The following is a 22,557-nucleotide window of genomic DNA, read 5'->3' as shown; positions in this document are numbered from 1 at the left end:
ATATTAACTGTAACTCAGAAAAATCAGCAATTGTTGGGTTTATATTTTCAGTATAGTTCCTATTTTGTCCTTTTTGTTACATTAAATCAACACATTTTACAAAATAACTCATTAATTTAAGTTTAGGCTATTACTAGCATAAATTCACAATTATGTACTAGGCATTATGAATATTTTTGTTTCAGAACACTAGATCACTTTTGTTCCTGGTTCTGTTTCCGTTCCTCAAATGTTAGTCTTTTTCGGTTCCCTGAACCAGTTCCAACCCCTGATTTCAATAGTACCATATAGAGTCATACATATAAGAGCTTTCCACTCATGGATTGTGCAACATTTGCCCATTATTCTTTTAAAAATTCTTCAAGATCTGGCATTTTGGTTGTTGATCATTGCTAGACAACCCTTTTCTGCTCTTGCCCTGGATTTTCTTGGCCACTCAGGAACATTCACTGTCTTCTTGGTAAGCAACTCCAGTGTAGAGTTGGTGTTGTGATTTAGAGTTGTCCTGCTGAAAGGTAAATGCATCTCCCAGAGTCTGGTGGAAAGCAGACTGAACAAGGTTTTCCTTTAGGATTTTGCCTGTACTTAGCTCCATTCCTTTTTTTTTTAAATTCTGAAAAACTCCCCAGTGCTTAACGATTACATGCATACCCATAACATGATGCAGCCACCACCATGCTTGAAAACTGGGAGAGTGGTATTCAGTAATGTGTTGTCTTGGATTTGCCTCAAACATAACACTTAAGTGCTCTGTTAATTGCTCTGCCACTGCAAAAAAATATTACTTTAGTGGCTTTTTGCAAACAAGATGCATGTTTTGGACAGTGGTGAGAGTACCCAATTGTCATACTTGAGTAAAAGTAAAGATACCTTAATAGAAAAAGACTCAAGTGAAAGTCACCCAGTAAAATACCACTTGAGTAAAAGTCCAAAAGTATTTGGTTTTAAATATACTTAAGTATCAAAGTAAAAAACATTTAAAATTCCTTATATTAAGCAAAGCAGGGGCACACTCCAACACTCAAACATAATATACAAACTAAGCATGTGTTTAGTTAGTCCACCAGATCAGAGGCAGTACGAATGAACAGGGATGTTCTCTTGATAAGCATTCAAAATGTAATGAGTACTTTTGGGTGTAAAAAGTACACTGAACAAAAATAGAAACGCAATATGTAATGTGCTGATCCCATGTTTCATGAGCTGAAATAAAAGATTCCAGAAAAATTCCATACTCACAAAAAGCGTATTTCTCTCATTCTGTGCACAAATTTGTTTACATCCCTGTTAGTGAGAATTTTATCCTTTGTCAAGAAGATCGATCCACCTGACAGGTGTGGCATATCATGAAGCTAAGTAAACATAATCAGTGGTGTGAACTTCTTAAGTAATACTTAAGCATTACTACATAAGTCATTTTTTGGGGTAGCTGTACTTTACTATTTATACTTCTGACTACTTTTACTTCTCTACATTCCTAAATAAAATAATGTACTCTATACGCCATACATTTTCCCTGACACACAATATACTCATTACACTATGAATGCTTAGCAGGACAGGAAAATTGTCACATTTTTACCTTTTCTTTGCGAGGCATTGGTAAACCTCCCTGGTTATTGTGGTTAAATCTATTTCAAACTCACTGCTCGACTGAGGGACCTTTTACAGATAATTGTATGTGTGGGGTACAGGGATGAGGTAGTCATTCAAAAATCATGTTAAACATTATTATTGCACACAGAGTGAGTCCAGGCGACTTGTTAAGCAAATGTTTACTCCTGAACGTATTTAGGCTTTCCATAACCAAGGGCCTGAATACTTATTGACTCAAGACATTTCAGCTTTACATTTTTTAGAAATTTGTCAAAAAACAAAAACATACCACCTTGACATTATGGGGTATCGTGTGTAGGCCAGTGACCAAAAATCTCTATTTAATAAAATGTTTAATTCAGGCTGTAACACAACAAAATGTGGATAAAGTCAAGGGGTGAGAACCTTCTGAAGGCACTATATATGAGAAACCTACCCAAAAATACTCACAGCTGAAATCGCTGCCAAAGGTGCTTCTACAAAGTATTGACTCAGTAGTGTGACTACTTATGTAAATCAGATATATTTCTGTATTTTATTTTTTATACATTTGCAAAAATTCCCCCCCCCAAAAAAAACAGTTATCTTTGTCGTTATGGGATATTGTGTGTAGATTGATGAGGGGGGAAAATGATTGAATCCATTTTATTATAAAGCTGTAACGCAACAAAATGTGGAAAAAGTCAAGGGGTCTGAATACTTTCAGAATGTACTGTATAGAGTTGGGCCAATGCAGTTTGTCTGAACGTTCCGAGAGCACCACTTTCTCCTCCATAGCCATTGCTAAGTGATAATTGACACTGTTGCACTGTTTATTTCTGATAGTTTTTTTTTTTTTTAACTATGAAGGTGTCCATTGAAAGCATATACAGTGGCTTGCAAAAGTATTCACCCCCCTTGGCTTTTCATATTTTGTTGCATTACAATCTGTAATTTAAATGGATTTTTATTTGGAATTCATGTAATGGACATAAAGAAAATAGTCCAAATTGGTGAAGTGAAGTGAAATGAAAAAATTACTCTTTTCAAAAATTTCAAAAAAATAAAAATGAAAGTGGTGCGTGCATATGTATTCACCCCCTTTGCTATGAAGCCCCTAAATAAGATCTGGTGCAACCAATTACCTTCAGAAATCGATAATTTGTTAAATAAAGTCCACCTGTGTGCAATCTAAGTGTCACATGATCTCAGTATACATATACACTGCTCAAAAAAATAAAGGGAACACTTAAACAACAATGTAACTCCAAGTCAATCACACTTCTGTGAAATCAAACTGTCCACTTAGGAAGCAACACTGATTGACAATACATTTCACATGCTGTTGTACAAATGGAATAGACAAAAGGTGGAAATTATAGGCAATTAGCAAGACACCCCCAAAAAAGGAGTGATTCTGCAGGTGGTGACCACAGACCACTTCTCAGTTCCTATGCTTCCTGGCTGATGTTTTGGTCACTTTTGAATGCTGGCGGTGCTCTCACTCTAGTGTTAGCATGAGACGGAGTCTACAACCCACACAAGTGGCTCAGGTAGTGCTGTTCATCCAGGATGGCACATCAATGCGAGCTGTGGCAAAAAGGTTTGCTGTGTCTGTCAGCGTAGTGTCCAGAGCATGGAGGCGCTACCAGGAGACAGGCCAGTACATCAGGAGACGTGGAGGAGGCCGTAGGAGGGCAATATATACACACACACACACACCTGTTTTGAAAGGCCCCAAAGTCTGCAACACCACTAAGCAAGGGGCACCATGAAGACCAAGGAGCTCTCCAAACAGGTTAGGAACAACGTTGTGGAGAAGTACACATCAAGGTTGGGTTATAAAAAAATATCTGAAATTTTGAACATCCCACAGAGCACCATTAAATCCATTATTCAAAAATGGAAAGAATATGGCACCACAACAAACCTGCCAAGAGAGGGCCGCCCACCAAAACGCCAAAAGGCATGTGGGAGACTCCCCAAACGTATGGAAGGTACTCCTATGGAAGGTAGTCCTTGGCCATCAAGGAAAACACAATGTCTGGCACAACCCCAACACTTCTCATCACCATCCCCACAGTGAAGCATGGTGGTGGAAGCATCATGCTGTGGGGATGTTTTTTTCCCCATCGGTAGGGACTGGGAAACTGATCAGAATTGAAGGAATGATGGATGGTGCTAAATACAGGGAAATTCTTGAGAGAAACCTGTTTGTCTTCCAGAGATTTGAGACTGGGACAGAGGTTCACCTTCCAGCAGGACAATGACCCTAAGCATACTGCTAAAGCAACATTTGAGTGGTTTAAGCCCAAGCCTCAATCCAATTGAGAATCTGTGGTATGACTTAAAGATTGCTGTACACCAGCAGAACCCTTCCAACTTGAAGGAACTGGAGCAGTTTTGCCTTGAAAAATGGGCAAAAATCACAGTGGCTAGATGTGCCAAGCTTATAGAGAGACTTGCAACTGTAATTGCTGCAAAAGCTGGCTCTACAAAGTATTGACTTTGGGGGGGTGAATGGTTATGCACGCTCAAGTTCTGTTTTTTTGTCTTATTTCTTTTTTGTTTCACAATAAAAAATATTTTGCGTCTTCAAAGTGGTAGGCATGTTGTGTAAATCAAACGATACAAACACCCCAAAAATCTATTTTAATTCCAGGTGTAAGGCTATAGCGGTATTTATTAGAGAGGGGTAAAGATAAAGATTTTGTTCGGGCGCCAGGCAGGTATTAACCATGCCGAAAGGAAAAGAGTAGAATAGAGAGAGTACCACTACCAGACCCACACACATCAGCAGAAGAGACTGCCTAGAGTGTAGCCTGTTTACCAGATAGCCAGTGGAGAGAAAAGAGAATACACACCCTATAAAACCCACAGCACTGGGGTAACCCCACCAAGAATACCTCATACAATAATAATAAATGGCAGAGCAATTGAACAGCAACTTCATACAAGAAAGAACCCAGTCATCAACAGAGGATTTGCAGTAATATGTATTATCTTCCAGTGGAGGAGTGCAGAGGGTATGAATGTGGGGGTGTTCATAGACACAACAAAGCTGGTCTTCAGGCGTGCCGGTGTACTGTCTGACCGTCCAATGGTTTGTATGTCAAAGCTTCACAACAATGTTGCTACTAATCCATGCGATCCATAACCGGCGCGGTCCCAAACGAAAACAACCACGACCTAGAGCGGTCACACCGATGATTGAGTTAAATAGTTTATAATCTACACACGCTGAAAACAAACACAACTTCTGTAGCATAGCACACACAATCAAACTGTCGCGCCACCCAAGAGCTCCTCCCCAAAAAGCTGAACGGAGCTGTCTTTATTTCCTCCTTCCTTACTGCTGATGCGCTCTTAAAGTGGCAGCGCACGGTGAAGGCTCCGTATAGGATTTCGCCACAAGGCAACAAAATAGGAAAAATGCCAAGGGGGTGAATACATTCGCAAGCCACTCTATACAATTTGTTGACACCACTCGGAGACTTGGATACACATTATCCAAAATGCTAATCAATAAAAATGTCTGTTAAATTCGCTGCTCTGTTTTGCTTGTTTACAGCGGGTCATTTCAGAGGGACCTGTCAGAGACAGTCTCGTATTGTTACATCACCAACATTTAGAGAATAAACGCGGCAACATGGCCAAACTCTCTCTCTCTATATATATGGCTCTGGTATTATATATTTCACCATATTTATCCAACTGTAACCTTGACTTTATCCCATGTACACTCAACCTTAATTAATCATGTCACGTGCAGATCAAGCCCTATTCCTGACCTCTGACCTTTCCACTCCACACTCTGGTAGACCCTGGGGGAGCCTGGTAGATCTGTCACTGGAGCTAATGTTCCTGGAATACACAGCTATGTTGTTTCTCTTCATTAGTGGAGTTATTCTTATACTGTCATGTTAGTGAAGAAAACAAGAGATGGAATTCTGACCCCGGGAAACCCTCCACTCACTCACTCACTCACTCACTCACTCACTCACTCACTCACTCACTCACTCACTCACTCACTCACTCACACGCACACACACACACACATTTTCCCTCTCACACACATACACACACATATAAGTGACATTGAGGGCCCACCCAGAGAGGAAGGAAAGGTCAGAACAAAACTATCACGATGGGTTCATTGAGAAGATGAACTGTGTGGGGGGCTGATATCGTACAGTAACATTGAGGGAGTAAGAGTATGTGTGCGTGTAGTCGTCGACGGTTGTGAAACTGAGGTTGTGTTCCTAGGCAGTCCCAGGGCTTCTTACGGAGGGCAGCAGGAAGAGCCAGCGATAGTGGGCCATCATCCATCACCAGGATGAACAAGAAGCTGTTTATAAACACACAATGCTGGGAATGTCATAATGAGCCTGCTCTCTCTCACTGCAGGGCCAGGGCCCACACCCTCACATCCACTTTCCCCTCCGTTCTTCATTATGGTGCTCCACATACTTCATATACAGCCCTCAATGCTCTCTAGTTTCACACAATGCAATTCATTGGGGGAGGTATCAATTACAACTTCCGATATCACCTCATGGCGTAGGCCAAAGCAAGGTGTACACACTCTCAGGAAAGATTTGTCAGTGTGATTATTTGACTTGAGCTAAATTCTAAGGTTTGCCCACCGTGGCCTATATATCACTGCATAGTAATAGGTGCGTATATTTCTCTGCAGGCATTATTCATTATAATAAATGACTGATCATGTTTGGGGAAAGAATCGCATACATTACATTTCACAGTCAATAACCTTGTACACTATACAGACATCCTACTTACTGTATTTACCTCTGCTAAATCTACTCTGAGAACCCCTCTTCTTGAAAGAAATCCATGGTATTTAATACCCTAATCTACCTCACACAATGTTTCTGATATTGTGTCCAGTTTTTTGTTTGAGAGGGAAATCTCTTCTTTGTACTTGTGAGTGTGTGTATGCGCGAGTGTGTGTAGCGTGTGTGTGTGTGTGTGTGTGTGTGCATGTGCATGTTTGGCAAGTGTAGGGTGTCAGAGGCTGGACTGCAGTCAACATTACAAATGTAAGGGGAGGACAAATCAAGAGGCTATCAGAAGAGTCAACACACGAGGAAGAAGACCACCACTGGTGAGTTCATATCACTATTTTTAATACAATTTCCTGGATGAAGAGTAACAGCCTTATTTTAATATGAACCTTTATTCAAACTCTGCTATGGACTCTGTGTATTTGGAAATCTTAGTTTGACCATCATTTCCCCCAAAGCCTCTAGAATGCGTCCTCTTGTTAATGTGAAGAAGCTCACCGGTGTCCTACTTCTCTTGAGAAACTTGCTACCTGATAGATGAAGTGCTAAGGAGCCATAATGCATCTTACTGCCTTACAGAGAGATTTAGAAGTTTTAACAGTGTGCTTTGGAAGGGTAATCAACTAAGTCTACTGTTTTTTTAAATTAGTTTTATGTTTATTTTTACACATTAGTGATACATGCAAGAAGGAACTGACATTGGACAGGTTAGAGAGGTTTGGTGGTTACACTTGGACTTTAAAAAATATCTTTGCCACCGTGTCAAGCCAGTGTTTTAACATGATTCTGTGTCCTTTCCGTCCTGACAACAGTAACCTAAAACATTTATGAAAGTTTTTAAGACCTGCTTTTACAAACAAGTAATGGATAAGGAAAATATAGTTGTTAAGCTTGCATCTACAGTATGTAGGGGGAAAACCAAAATCTTGATTCTGTGGAATCCATTTGAGAGAGAATCATTTTTTGAAACCTGCAGTTGTGCTAGCCAAAGTTTTCTAAAGCAACAACAGTGCCCTACATTTAGGTAAACTGTAATCAAAGATTTTAATTGTGAATATTATGTTAGTAATTATGTTAGTAATACACACAAACGCGCACGAGCACGCGCACGAGCACGCGCACACACACATACACACACACACACACACACGCGCACACACACATACACACACACACACACACACACACACACACACACACACACACACACACACACACACACACACACACACACACACACTGACCCCTCAAATGTAGCACTGGACTTTACCCACAAATCCATCTACTGGCCCTCCCTGCAAGGCCACTCTAATCTAACGTAAGTTTCCTGTAAACACAGCAAACACTGTGCTATCTGAATCAGGCTACCAGCAAACAGTGTGCAGTGATAAATAGACAAACAGGGGGACATGCTGAATGAAAGAAAGAGAAATAGATTATTTGTGTGCTTACTGCCTTCAGTCCACATTTTTTGTGAATCAAGGGTAAATATTTTAAGCCCTCCCTTACCCTACCCTCCTCCTTCTCCTCCTCCTTCACCTCCGCATCCTCCTCCTCCTCCAAAAAGCCTCCCTTGGGGATGTGCAACATGCTCAGGCCCTTGTCCAACAAAGTGACAACTAGGCCAGACTAGGAGATTCATGGCCACATGTACACACTCCAATAAATTGTCCCCATCTCTAAATATGATGGGAAAAAGGAATGAATGTGCATGCAGTCGTTCCCTCCGTTATCCTGCAGTATGAGAGATATCAAGGGTTTGTTTTGCCGGATATGTGAGGACATGACTAATGTAACAATACAAATGACAGAGGAACATAACAACAGAAGTCTTTCCTGGGATTTGTTAATTTACTTTTACAATGACCAAGAGGAATCAGATAAATGTAATAATGACATAGTGTATTTGGGATTTCTCTACATCGGGGACCTTAGTCAGTTGTTCCTAGGTATCAGATGAAGTGATATTAGATGGATCCAAAGTTGACACAATGTTAATGTGAAGTTGCTTTATTGGGAGCTATGGAGAGAAATTGCGAGTTACTGTAACAGAGACGATCAATATAGAGGGTCTGTTTTTCTGCGCAACATCAAAGCTTTTATGCATAAATGTTTTTGAATCATCCAGAATCCACCAATAGTCAGGTTTGCACCCATTTCTCCAAACTCTACAGTATGGACCTGTTTAGAGCCTCCTCCTCTGTTGATTGCTCTTTTACCTCGTCCTCTCCTCACTTTACAGGAGACCTGTAGTTTCCCACCAAGGATTCAAATTCCTCTAGTGTCATGTTTGATGCACAACACAGCACAACGCAACGCATGTTCATCTATATCCAAAATTATTTAGACCACTCCCCAACCTGGGGTTGCCACCTCTTTCCAGACAGCCCTTATTGAAGGTTCAGCTCATTGGGAATTATGAGTTTGGCACAGTTACAGTATACTGGAAACCATTAGTGAAGAACAGAGGACTGCATGCCTGAGCATGAGTTAGTGAAATATACAGGTGTCGGATCTTAATTTGACCAGCTTCGTCGCAGGAGTAAAATAGTCCTGCAGCAGGAAGAGCAGCAGTATTTGATTATAAAAAGTGATAATTTCAGGGCCTCCCGGGTGGCGCAGTGGTCTAGGGCACTGCATCGCAGTGCTAACTGCGCCACCAGAGTCTCTGGGTTTGCGCCCAGGCTCTGTCGCAGCCGGCAGCGACCGGGAGGTCCGTGGGGCGACGCACAATTGGGCTAGCATCGTCCGGGTTAGGGAGGGTTTGGCCGGTAGGGATATCCTTGTCTCATCGCGCTTCAGCGACTCCTGTGGTGGGCCGGGCGCAGTGCGTGCTAACCAAGGGGGCCAGGTGCACGGTGTTTCCTCCGACACATTGGTGCGGCTGGCTTCCGGGTTGGAGGCGCGCTGTGTTGAAGAAGCAGTGCGGCTTGGTTGGGTTGTGCTTCGGAGGACGCATGGCTTTCGACCTTCGTCTCTCCCGAGCCCGTACGGGAGTTGTAGCGATGAGACAAGATAGTAATTACTAGCGATTGGATACCACGAAAATTGGGGAGAAAAAGGGGGTACAAATTATTTATTTTTTTAAAAAGTGATAATTTCTAAAACAAAATTAGTTTTGATAGGCTACAGTAAGCTATAGTTCAGGATACACTTGTACTTCATAGTGGAGACTAATATCTATCTTGTGTTATTAAGCTACACTGAACAAAAATATAAATGCAACTTGCAACAATTTAAAAGATTTTACTGAGTTACAGTTCATATAAGGAAATTAGTCAATTTAAAAATAATAATTAGGCCCTAATCTATGGATTTACTGGGAATACAGATATGCATATGTTGGTTATAGATACAGTTGAAGTCGGAAGTTTACATACACCTTAGCCAAATACATTTAAACTCAGTTTTTCACAATTCCTGACATTTAATCCTAGTAAAAATTCCCTGTTTTAGGTCAGTTAGGATCACCACTTTATTTTAAGAATGTGAAATGTCAGAATAATAGTAGAGAGAATGATTATTTAAGCTTTAATTATAATTTTTTCATCACATTCCCAGTGGGTCAGAAGTTTACATACACTCAATTATTATTTGGTAGCATTGTCTTTAAATTGTTGAACTTGGGTCAAACGTTTCGGGTAGCATTCCACAAGCTTCCCACAATAAGTTGGGGGAATTTTGGTCCATTCCTCCTGACAGAGCTGGTGTAACTGAGTCAGGTTTGTAGGCCTCCTTGCTCGCACACGCTTTTTCAGTTCTGCCACAAATTTTCTATAGGGTTGAGGTCAGGGCTCTGTGATGGCCACTCCAATACCTTGACCCCATTGTCCTTATTAAGCCATTTTGCCACAACTTTGGAAGTATGCTTGGGGTCATTGTCCTTTTGGAAGACCCATTTGCGAGACCCAAGCTTTAACTTCCTGACTGATGTCTTGAGATGTTGCTTCAATATATCCACATAATTTTCTTTCCTCATGATGCCATCTATTTTGTGAAGCGCACCCGTCCCTCCTGCAGCAAAGCACCCCCACAACATGAAGCTGCCACCCCCGTGCTTCACGGTTGGGATGGTGTTCTTCGGCTTGCAAGCGCCCCCCTTTTTCCTCCAAACATAACGATGGTCATTATGGCCAAACAGTTCTATTTTTGTTTCATCAGACCAGAGGACACTTCTCCAAAAAGTATGATCTTTGTTCCCATATGCAGTTGCAAACCGTAGTCTGGCTTTTTTATGGCGGTTTTGGAGCAGTGGCTTCTTCCTTGCCGAGCGGCCTTTCAGGTTATGTAGATATAGGACTCGTTTTACTGTGGATAAAAATACTTTTGTACTTGTTTCCTCCAGCATCTTCACATGGTCCTTTGCTGTTGTTCTGGGATTGATTTGCACTTTTCGCACCAAAGTACTGTCAGAGTCTAGGTGATGTGGGTAAGGCGGAGTCAGGCGCAGGACACAGAGATGAGTAATAATAGTAACTTTACTCAAAAATAATCTTCCAACAAGGAGAACGAAAATCCAGAATCACATAAACGAGACAACTGACAACAATAAACACGCACAAAACCATGACGGCTCCAGAGGGCTAAATAGGGAAATAATTAAAACGTAATGGGAACCAGGTGTGTACAATACAGACAAAACAAATGGAAAAAGAAATGTAGATCGGTGGAGGTTAGAAAGCCGGTGACGTCGACCGCTGAACGCCGCCCGAACAAGGAGAGGCACCAACTTCAGCGGAAGTCGTGACAAGTACGTTCATCTCTAGAAGACAGAACGCGTCTCCTTCCTGAGCGGTATGTGGCTGCATGGTCCCATGGTGTTTATACTTGCGTACTATTGTTTGTACAGATGAACGTGGCACCTTCAGGCGTTTGGAAATTGCTCCCAAGGACGAACCAGACTTGGATGATTTCTTTTGATTTTCCCATGATGTCAAGCAAAGAGGCACTGAGTTTGAAGGTAGGCCTTGAAATACATCCACAGGTACACCTCCAATTGACTAAAATTATGTAAATTAGCCTATCAGAAGCTTCGAAAGCCATTACATAATTTTCTGGAATTTTCCAAGCTGTTTAAAGGCACAGTCAACTTAGTGTATGTAAACTTCTGACCCACTGGAACTGTAATACAGGGAATTATAAGTGAAATAATCTATCTGTAAACAATGTTTGGAAAAATGACTTGTGTCATGCATAAAGTAGATGTCCTAACTGACTTGCCAAAACTATAGTTTGGTAACAAAAAATTTGTGGAGTGGTTGAAAAAATTGTTTTAATGACTCCAACATAAGTGTATGTAAACTTCCGACTTCAACTGTACCTTTCAAAACAAGTAGGGGCGTGGATTAGAAAACCAGTCAGTATCTGGTGTGGCCATCATTTCCCTCATGCAGCGCGACACATCTCCTTGCTGGATATTTGGGTGAACTGGAACACGCTGTCGTACAAGGCGATCCAAAGCATACCAAACATGCTCAGTGGTTGACAATATCTGGTGAGTATGCAGGCCATGGAAGAACTGTGACATTTTCAGCTTCCAGGGATTGTGTACAGATCCTTGCGACATGGGGCCATGCATTATCATGCTGAAACATGAGTTGATGGAGGCAGATGAATGGCATGACAATGGGCCTCAGGATCTCGTCACGGTATCTGTGTGTATTCAAATTGCCATAGATAAATTGCAATTGTGTTCGTTGTCTGTAGCTTATGCCTGCCCATACCATAACCCCACCGCCACCATGGGGCACCATGTTCACAACGTTGACATCAGCAAACCACTCGCCCACACTACGCCATCTGTCTGGTACAGTTTAAACCGGGATTCTTCCGTGAAAAGCACACTTCTCCTGCGTGCCAGTGGCCATCGAAGTGCAGTCAGGTCAAACCCTGGTGAGGACGTAGAGTATGCAGATGAGCTTCCCTGAGATGGTTCCTGACGGTTTGTGCAGAAACTCTTCGGTTGTGCAAACCCAGTTTCATCAGATGTCCGAGTGGCTGGTCTCAGACGCTCCCGCAGGTGAAGAAGCCAAATGTGGAGGTCCTGGGCTGCCGAGGTTACATGTGGTCACAAGGCTCATTTGAATGTCCTGCGACGCAGGAAAATTTGCAGCGAGAACAGAGTGATCAAATTAAGATATTATATCTGTATCTAATTAGTCACCGAACTATTATTACTTTTATCACTTCATGTTATGCATGTGTGCATATACTGTATGCATCCTATGTACGGTGTACCTTCTCATTTGCACTGCTTGCTCAGCACAGATGCTCAACATGTGGGATAGATAAAGTCTAATTAAATTAAATGCTGCTTGTTGCTCGGCTTGGTTCACACACAGGCCAGTGTAATGAGACAGTTGAGGAATGCGGTGAGGGTGGGAAGGACACCATAAGTTCTCTAGAGTCAAGCTGCATGTCAAACCCAATCAGGGAGAGGTAAGGGTTTTTGTCTGTGGCAGTTGACGGATTGACTGACCTTCAAGTCTTAAAGTAATAATGGACTGTCATTTCTCTTTGCTTATTTGAGCTGGTCTTGCCATAATATGGTCTTGGTCTTGTACCAAATAGGGCTATCTTCTGTATACCACCCCTACCTTGTCACAACACAACTGATTGGCTCAAACACATTAAAACCTCTTGAAGCTCCCAAAGTAAACTGCCTATTTCTCAGGCCCAGAAGCTAGAATATGCATATAATTGGCAGATTAGGATAGAAAACACTCTAAAAATATTGTCTGTGAGTAAAACAGAACTGATATTGCAGGCGAAAACCTGAGGAAAATCCAACCAGGAAGTGCTGTTTTTCTGAAACTACTCTGTTCCATTGCAAGCCTATCCTCCATTTAAAGGGATATCAACCAGATTAGAGAGGCAAATCTAGGGTCTCTCTCTCATCAGGGCTCAACTCGACCCAGTCAACTCTGGAGGGGCAACCAAGTCCCCCAAACTCTAAATCTGCCCAGCGTCAAATATTAACTGCAATACAAACAAAGCAGTGGAATAAATGCCCTGGGGGCTCCAAAGCTTCATTAAATAGTACCCGCAAACACCAGTCTCAACGTCAACAGTGAAGAGGTGACTCCGGGATGCTGGCCTTCCAGGCAGAGTTCCTCTGTCCAGTGTCTGTGTTATTTTTCCCATCTTAATCTTTTATTTTTATTGGCCAGTCTGAGATATGGATTTTTCTTTTTTCTAGATGGCCAGAATCCCGGAGTAACCTCGTTGACGTTGAGACTGGTGTTTTTTGCGGGTACTATTTAATGAAGCTGCCAGTTGAGGACTTGTGAGGCGTCTGTTTCTCAAACTAGACACTCTAATGTTCTTATCCTCTTGCTCAGTTGTGTACCGGGGCCTCCAACTCCTCTTTCTGTTCTGGTTAGCGCCAGTTTGCGATGTTCTGTGAAAGGAGTAGTACACAGCGTTGTACGAGATTTTCAGTTTCCTGGCATTTTCTCGCTTGGAATAGCCTTCCTTTCTCAGAACAAGAATAGACTGATGAGTCTTTGTTTCTGGCCATTTTGAGCCTGTAATCGAACCCACAAATGCTGATGCTCCAGATACTCAACTAGTCTAAAGAAGGACAGTTTTATTGCTTCTTGAATCAGTTTTCAGCTGTGCTAACATAATTGCAAAGGGAGTTTCTAATGATTAGTTAGCCATTTAAAATTATAAACTTGGATTAGCTAACACAACGTGCCATTGGAAAACAGGAGTGATGGTTGCTGTTAATGGGCCTCCGTACACCCATGTAGTTATTCCATAAAAAATCTGCCGTTGTATTTCTAATCAATTTGATGTTATTTTAGTGGACAAAAAATGAGCTTTTCTTTCAAAAACAAGGACATTTCTAAGTGACTCCAAACTTTTTAACAGTAGTGTATACACTCACATGCTCACACATACACTAATACACATACACACTCATACAAACAAACATGCATAAACCCGCGTGTGCACACCCACACACACACTACCCACCCAGGGAGAGTAACTACAGCATAGTAATAGTATACTGTGTAGTGTAGATGGGGAAGAGTATTAAAGTTATCAGGATGTTTATGGAAAATAGAAGAAATATTACAAAGATTGACCACTGGTCATGTCAAGTTTTGTTGGTACAGAGACAAAATAGCAGTGAGTTACCAGCTACAGCTAAACCATTGATCCAACGCTGTGATCTCCTCTCCCACGACACACACACACTCAGGTGGGTGATTATTGGGTCCCTGTTGCTCCATGGTGGGGTGGGATCCATCCACCCAGGCCAAACCTGAGCTCCCCACCAGGGACAGGCCCCCATCTGACAGGACCTCTCTCTTCCCTCTGAACATTCAGCCAGGGCAGCTGTTTGGACATGAGTCACATCTCTTTCTTCTTCTCACACTCTCATCGCTGTCCCTTGTCTCCCCGTGATGCCTCTCAGAGGAGCAGAGATCCATCACACTGCCACAGACTTCAGCTGCACGCCTCCACAGTGGACAACAGTAACCTTTAGTTTTGCATCATAGAGGGTAGCTTAAAATAGGCAATGATATCACAGCTAGGAGACTGAGGAGACCTGTTGTCAGCGTGGATATAAAAGAATGTTTGGAGAGTTGCAGATTCCTCAGATGTGTGGTTCCCTGTGTGTGTGTCAATAGATTAAGCGGGTGTTCCTAAGGACTGACTGTGGATCAGCTGTCCAGATGAGAGAGTGGAGTGAGTCGGAGATGACCATGTCTGCCGGTGGTTACCTCTCCGCCTTTGATGGATACGGCATCTCCGAGCCTCTGCAGTACTACGGTGAGCGACTCTTTTGATCTGGACTGTCTGCAATTATACTAAAATAATCTAGTCAGATTTTGTAGGGGTTATAAATTGTCTGCAATACTATGGTATGCTGATCCAAACACAATTTCTCTTTATAAATACCCTGTAATTGTATGGTGATGACCTAATTGAATCAAAATGTCATGATTAGACATTTATATTCCACATGTTTATGCTTGCTTTGTTCTGCTTTAGTTTGTGTGTTGCTTTTTTGTTCAAATGTTTAGTGCCATATGGCCTGAAGATTAGAAAGGGAGACTTGTAGGGATACATAATGTGGGTCTAACCTTATACATTTAGAAAATAACTGTCTTTATTTGTATTTTTTCCAATACACAGGATGTTAGCTAACAAAAAATGTAATTGGAAAGAGGGGCTATTTATAATGGTTGCAGTGGAGAGTTATGGCCCAATCCGAACTATGAGGCTTCTTTCTTCACATTGTTGTCCTCTCCTCTCCTAGCTGGACGGATGGATATGACAAGCTGCATGATGGGGGGTAGTGTTAGTGTGCGTGGGAAGGAGGGAGACCCGGGTGTTTACACAGTGCTGAAACGGTTTACAAACAGAGCTCACCATAGCGTTGTCACACAAGCACAAGCTCAGTATTGGCCTCCATTCTCACCAGGACAGGAAACATCTGGGAGACACAGAGGAGAGACGGAATGAGTTAGGAAAGTAGAGAGAGAGAGAGAGAGAGAGAGAGAGAGAGAGAGAGAGAGAGAGAGAGAGAGAGAGAGAGAGAGCGATGGGAGGAAGGCTAGAGAGTCAAGGTTCTAGAAGAGGGGTGAGGATGGTTGTGGTTGAGGATGGGGTGAGTTTTGGGATTCAGAAATTAGGGGTCATAGGTCAGAGGTTGGACTCTAGAAATCACTGTGGTATTCAGTCCATGTCAGGGCATCAGAGTTGTGGACAAATATCCATGCTTATATGGTAAGAAGACACTCGAAGTGCGCCTGAGTACAATGTAACTTGTACAACAAAATATTGATGCATTTTGAGAAAGGATGTAACTTCTAGTCATTGTTGGTCATAATCATTCAATTTTTTGTGTTTAAAAGAAGAAACCTCTCACTATTTCAGTTATTTTCTGAACTAATAAAATGCCAAGAGACTCAGATTATGGAAGAGGATCTTTCTGATCAGAGTGACTGATTTAGGGCTGATCTGTGACCAGCTCTTCTCCTTATAATGCAGATGTGCTTCAGAAAAGCTGCCAGGGGTGACACATGTTCCCTCTGTGGACGTGGGGCTTGAAGTTACAAAATGTTCACAGCTCCACCGGCTACCCCGATACGCTCACAAAACATTCATACGCTCACAAAACATTCATAAAACGCTATAAAAAATATCAAATTCATAAACAACGCTGTAACCTATCAGCTGCATCCTGTTGCCACAGTCCAAACTGGTTCACAAGGTCTTGCTCTGATGTTTTTTTATCACGCCCCACAGGACAAATAAAAGGCACGTAAGATTGTGGACAAGGAACACATTCTTGTGATGCACTTTGACTTAAAAAACAGTTTGACAGTAATAATGGCTCTGGTAGAAAAATTAATTAATTTAGTAATATGTGCCGGTGGACCCTCTAGGTTAGCCACTAGACGTTCCCAAATCCACTCCTGTGTTGCACGTAAACTTAACCGGAGTGACCAGGACAAAAACACTTCATTAATTTTGTGTTGTTATCCCATCACACAGATGTGCTGGGGGACCCTTTGGGCTACTCTTTCCAGGAGCCAGACCTACAGGGCCTAGCCTTCAGCCAACAGCAGTACAGCCCCGTCAACCTGCAATTCTCTGTCTACGAACCACCGTCCTCCCAGCCATGCCACCCACCCTACACCCACCCCTACAGTCCCCACTGCCTGGAGGCTCCCTGCGAGCCCAGCCCGGAGCCCCAGTGTGGAGGCCTGGGGAAGGGGGGTGGCGGAGGTCTGCCCCTGGTCAAGAGGACCAGGCTGGGCCCTGGAGGGCGGGTGAGGGGCCTGGATGAGCTTTGTGTGGTGTGTGGAGACAAAGCCTCTGGCTACCATTACAATGCCCTCACCTGTGAAGGCTGCAAAGGTAGGGGAGGCAGTGTTTTAATCAAAGTTTACAACAATATTTGGGAGGGTCTATCTGAAAGTTTTGTCACAGAGCCTGCTACTTCTGATTCTGTCTGAATATGTGTTTATAATTTGAATGGGGAAATCTTTATCTGGATTAACTTTAATTGAAATGGACCCCGACTAGAGGGGGTTGCTACTCAAACCAATGTCATAATCTATCATTACTGTACTCCTGTGCTTCAGGTTTTTTCCGAAGGAGTGTGACAAAGAAAGCAGTGTACCGGTGTAAAAGTGGCGGAGGCTGTGAGATGGATATGTACATGCGGAGGAAGTGCCAGGACTGCCGCCTGCGGAAATGTCGTGCTGTGGGCATGCTAGACGAATGTGAGTGGAACATACTATAACAAAATGCCTGTAGGTATCAGAACTCAGGATAAGACCCAGATGCAGACAGTCTGAATCACAGATGTTTATTAACAAAACAGGGGGCAGGCGGACGACAAGTCAAGTGCAGGCAGAGGTCGGTAATCCAGGGCAGAGTCAGTAAGGTACAGAGCGGCAGGCAGGGTCAGGGCAGGCAGGGTCAGGGCAGGCAGGGTCAGGGCAGGCAGGGCCAGGGCAGGCAGGGTCAGGGCAGGCAGGGTCAGGGCAGGCAGGGCCAGGGCAGGCAGGGTCAGGGCAGGCAGGGTCAGGGCAGGCAGAGTGGTCAAAAGAGAAACAGGAGTACGGGAATACACGCTGGTAGGCTTGACGAGGCTTGACGAACTGGCAACAGACAAACAGAAAACACAGGCATAAATGCCCAGGGGATAATAGAGAAAATGGGCAACACCTGGAGGGAGGTGGAGACAAGCACAAGACAGTTGAAACAGATCAAGGTGTGACAGTAGGGATATTTGAACTATTTTGAACTGAAAGTGATGTGAATAAAGACAAAGTCTGATAGCAATAAGATCAAGAATCGTGACCAGTGACCATATATCCAATTTAAAGTCAGGCGGACTTAAACATATTTCATTGCTAAGATAACCAAAATACCTTGGACATGGATCCCTTGCAAAAATGTGCTATATCTCAATACATCTCCCCCAGTTAAATAAAGGACAAATAAATTAAAGATAATTGCCTATGTGAGTCTGACAGAGGCAGCTGTGTTGCCAGGTCTGCTGACCGAGGTGCAGTGCCAGTCAAAGAGGCTGAGGAAGGGAGCCAAGCACAGAGGAGGAGGGCCTGAGGAGGAGGAGAACATGGAGAGCAGGAGCGTCAGCTCCACCAACAGGCTGCTTGGACAGGTACATCCCTTTCTCCTCTCCTCCATTCAAACGTTCTCATCTAGTTTTCTAACCTTAAGTGTTTTGGTTAACTTTCTTGAATATTATTAATGGGGAAGACATTGTAGCTTGCTGTTTTTGAAAGATACCCCAAGATCATATTATTTGTCCAAAGCATATATCAAAGTGTCTAAATAGTTACATACATTTGGAGGATAATCTGGTTGAATGGATTGCACCACTGGAGTACCCGGATCTCTTCCTCAGACCCCAAGTTAACTTACTTTGGTTCATAAGTGGCCCTCTCCCATATTACTTTCTTGGACTTCCAGTTTAAGTTCTTGGACCATCAGGGGGCATGTCCCAGATCACATTTTTGGACAATCGGATAATTTTATACGTCAATGCATATGTTTTTGGAATGCTCCATCAGTAGCCTGAAACACTTGTGAATGATTTCTTATGGTGGCGTCCTATAGTACAAACCCTGCTTATACTCCAAGTCTGTTTCAGAATGATAATTTCACTCAGCAATCAACTGATCTGTTGGTGATGCATTTCCTTCCATGACAGGTGGTGTCTGCAAATCTGTCAAGAGAACAGAATCATGTGCTGGACAGGATGGTGGAGGCTCTTCGGCAGTACAGGGCGCAGTACACTGTACACTGTAGGGTGGGTTGCTGATTAGAATAGTAATTCTGTTTTCCGTGGATTGAGATTTGAAAGATGTGTTGTCATTTTCCTTCCCATCTCATTGAGAGCTTATGCAGGCAGTTTTTTCTGCAGGTGTTTGAGTGGACTTGTACAGAGGATGGTGGAGACAGACTAATGGACGTGGCCTCCCCTCCCTCTCAGAGGCTGCTGCAGTTTGCCAAGAGTGTACCTGGTGAGTTGAGCCTCATCTCGTACATCAGCTTCCTCTCCTTCCTTGTTTCTGCACTGATATGAAAGAACTAAACAGGTCAAATGGAAAGCAAATACCTGGTAAGCATACATCATTTTGCTTTTGGCTACCATATGTTTTCAGATAAAAAAAGTATTTCTCTCTCTGTGGCCCCTCTGCTTCTGAATGACCTCCTGCAGTATTAACTAATCTAGCGTCTGGTGTCCGTGTAGGCTTTGAGCTCCTGAACTGCTCGGACCAGAGCACCCTCCTCTCTAGTTCCTCTGTAGAAGTCATGTTTCTGCTCTCAGCGCAGCAGTTCACCCAAAACCCGGCAGCCTATAGTCCAGGTACTGACACCACTACACCACCATGAGGATTGTGGGTGTCTGAGTCATTTGGCCTGGCTCCATTTCAGCATACCGAAGAGGTAGAAGATAGGGATGAAAATGGAACGGAGCCGATTATGACATAGAGCTAATAGTTTCCCCCCCCTTATTTTACAAGCAATAGAGCCTTTCAACATCTCAACTCATCATTGGCTGAAAACCTTGGAGTCCAAGGAAAACATTCATAGTGGGACTGGCCCTCTAAACCCAGGTAAGGCACACTGTCCTTATTAGATACAGTATACTCACCACCACAGTATCCCATCTTACAAGCTTTATTTGCAATACTATTTGAAGAGAGGTTCAACGGATAAGGTCATTTCTTTGACATTTTAGCTTATTTTCCACTACAGGCAAAAAAATATGCTAGCCCGGAGAATATGGACATTGCTAAATAACCAGCTAAACAACTTATTAAAAACTGTTTGGATGAAACCAAAACACGTAAGTCGAAAATATGCTAAAACTAGTCAACTAAATAGTGAACTAAAACCTTCAAAGAAGTTAGAATGAAGTGTTGCAGTGGGGCAAAAAAGGAAATGGTGTGTTTTTACTTTATTCTTCAATTGTGTGTCTTAGCTAGTGTGTCTGTGTGCAGGAGTCAACGAGGACCCGCTTGGACCGGTGATCAACTTCTTCCACAGCATGGCAGCATTGGGGGTGACCGAGGCTGAATATGCCCTGCTCACTGCTACAGTACTGCTATGCTCAGGTGATTGGCTCTCTATGCCTGACACATTACTGTATGAAAAGCAAAATGTATTTATTAATACATTTTTAATACATATAACACAATACTTTTTTATTGATAAAGGCACACTTTTTATTGACTGATCATTTTCCTCCAAGAGTGTCTGAATATCTCCTCTAGCTTGCCCAGATAGTGATGACAAACTCATATATGTTGTTCTGTCATCTACTGTATCTCTGTTAGCAGACGAAGCGTCGCTGCGGGCGGTTGCGTGTGTGGAGAGCTTACAGGAGCTGATCCTCGAGCTGCTGTCCAGGGTGTGCGGAGCCTGGTGTGGAGCCCAGGGCCCTCAGGGAGCCCAGCGCTTCGCTCGCCTGTTGGGGAGACTCACGGAGCTGCGCACGCTACAACACAACCACCTCACCCTGCTCCGACAGCAGCCCTGACACAGAACCCAAACCGGCTGCGCACGTGCGCTATCGTGCATACATTTATTTTGCCCCCCCACACCAAACGCGATCACGACACGCAGGTTAAAATATCAAAACAAACTCTGAACCAATTACATTAATTTGGGGACAGGTCGAAAAGCATTAAACATGTATGGCAATTTAGCTAGTTAGCTTGCACTTGCTAGCTAATGTTAATTTGCCCTATTTAGCTAGCTTGCTGTTGCTAGCTAATTTGTCCTGGGATATAAACATTGAGTTGTTATTTTACCTGAAATGCACAAGGACCTCTACTCCGACAATTAATCCACACATAAAAACGGCCAACCGAATCGTTTCTAGTCATCTCTCCTCCTTCCAGGCTTTTTCATCGTTTAACTTATATGGTGATCGCATCTAAACTTTCATTGTATTACCATGACTACCGGCAAAACAGTTTGTCTTTCAATCACCCACGTGGGTATAACCAATGAGGAGATGGCACGTGGGTGTAACAGTATAACTTTACACCGTCCCCTCGCCCCGACACGGGCGCGAACCAGGGACCCTCTGCACACATCGACAACAGTCACCCACGAAGCACGGTCGTTACCCATCGCTCCACAAAAGCCGCGGCTCTTGCAGAGCAAGGGGCAACCCTACTTAAAGTCTCAGAGCAAGTGACGTAACTGATTGAAATGCTACTAGCGCGTACCCGCTAACTAGCTAGCCATTTCACATCCGTTACACTCACCCCCCTTTCAACCTCCTCCTTTTCCGCAGCAACCAGTGATCCGGGTCAACAGCATCAATGTAACAGTATAACTTTACACCGTCCCCTCGCCCCGACACGGGAGCGAACCAGGGACCCTCTGCACACATCGACAACAGTCACCCACGAAGCACGGTCGTTACCCATCGCTCCACAAAAGCCGCGGCTCTTGCAGAGCAAGGGGCAACCCTACTTAAAGTCTCAGAGCAAGTGACGTAACTGATTGAAATGCTACTAGCGCGTACCCGCTAACTAGCTAGCCATTTCACATCCGTTACATGGGTACCTGCTTCAATAAACCAATGAGGAGATGGGAGAGGCAGGACTTGCAGCGCGATCTGCGTCAGAAATAGGAATGAGTTCTATTTTAGCCCTTGGCGTCGCAGACGCTCGTTGGCGCATGCGAGCAGTGTGGGTGCAATAATTGAATAACATGGATTTCAAAATGTATTTTGCGATGCTCGCGCACGCGACGTTTCCGGTCTGGTCAGCATGTGGGACAGTCAGACCTGAGACAGACAGCCCTGAGACAGACACTGAGCACGGAGAGACAGTGATACAAATAGTTTAACTAAAGACTTAGTTAAATAGTTCAAATAAACACTTAATTTTGTATGTTTTCTCGAATTTGTACCCAAAAAATGTAAGTAACACTATTGGCCATTTATGATTATGCTGTTTATCATAAAAATACCATTATTTTGAGTGACTGGTTTTTACTGTAAGGTTTAAAGTCACAGACCAGTATTAAACCAATATGAGTTTTATTATATGGAGTACACAGATGTATTAAAAAAAGTATTTTATCATACCTTGGCAGTCATCGTGTTTGTGTCAACTCATTTCCAGGATGAAAATTAATCAACTACCTGGCCATA

The 22,557-nt window shown here is 43.1% G+C and overlaps 1 protein-coding gene across 4 annotated transcripts; it reads left to right on the top strand.

The window, feature by feature from the left end:
• The first annotated feature begins 6,591 nt into the window (after positions 1–6,591).
• LOC129830140 (bile acid receptor-like) lies at positions 6,592–22,498 on the top strand. Of its 4 annotated transcripts, none has more exons than XM_055892431.1 (11): positions 6,592–6,700; positions 15,023–15,164; positions 16,896–17,261; positions 17,489–17,629; positions 18,407–18,537; positions 19,090–19,188; positions 19,303–19,402; positions 19,633–19,749; positions 19,907–19,999; positions 20,368–20,500; positions 20,723–20,812. In XM_055892431.1, the coding sequence occupies exons 2-10, from the start codon at positions 15,068–15,070 to the stop codon at positions 20,460–20,462; spliced, it is 1,239 nt and encodes a 412-aa protein (XP_055748406.1). In that variant the 5' UTR covers positions 6,592–6,700; positions 15,023–15,067; the 3' UTR covers positions 20,463–20,500; positions 20,723–20,812. The 4 variants fall into 4 exon arrangements, with proteins under 4 accessions (XP_055748406.1, XP_055748407.1, XP_055748405.1 ...); XM_055892432.1 differs by having other exon boundaries at positions 20,726–20,811; XM_055892430.1 differs by having other exon boundaries at positions 6,593–6,700; positions 20,387–20,500; positions 20,726–22,498.
• The last annotated feature ends 59 nt before the right edge of the window (positions 22,499–22,557 follow it).

Source organism: Salvelinus fontinalis, chromosome 31 (genome assembly GCF_029448725.1).
Source record: "Salvelinus fontinalis isolate EN_2023a chromosome 31, ASM2944872v1, whole genome shotgun sequence".
Lineage (NCBI taxonomy): Eukaryota > Metazoa > Chordata > Actinopteri > Salmoniformes > Salmonidae > Salvelinus > Salvelinus fontinalis.
The sequence above is the reverse complement of the archived record's forward strand: the minus strand, read 5'-3'. Positions and strand labels throughout refer to the sequence as shown.

Excerpts from the sequence above, each read along its gene's own strand:
- LOC129830140 (XM_055892429.1), top strand. The coding sequence starts at position 15,068 with ATGAGAGAGTGGAGTGAGTCGGAGATGACCATGTCTGCCGGTGGTTAC. Across the intron at positions 19,189-19,302 it reads AGTACACTGTACACTGTAGG|GTGTTTGAGTGGACTTGTAC; the intron begins GTGGGTTGCTGA and ends TTTTTTCTGCAG. Across the intron at positions 20,501-20,722 it reads TACAGTACTGCTATGCTCAG|CAGACGAAGCGTCGCTGCGG; the intron begins GTGATTGGCTCT and ends TATCTCTGTTAG.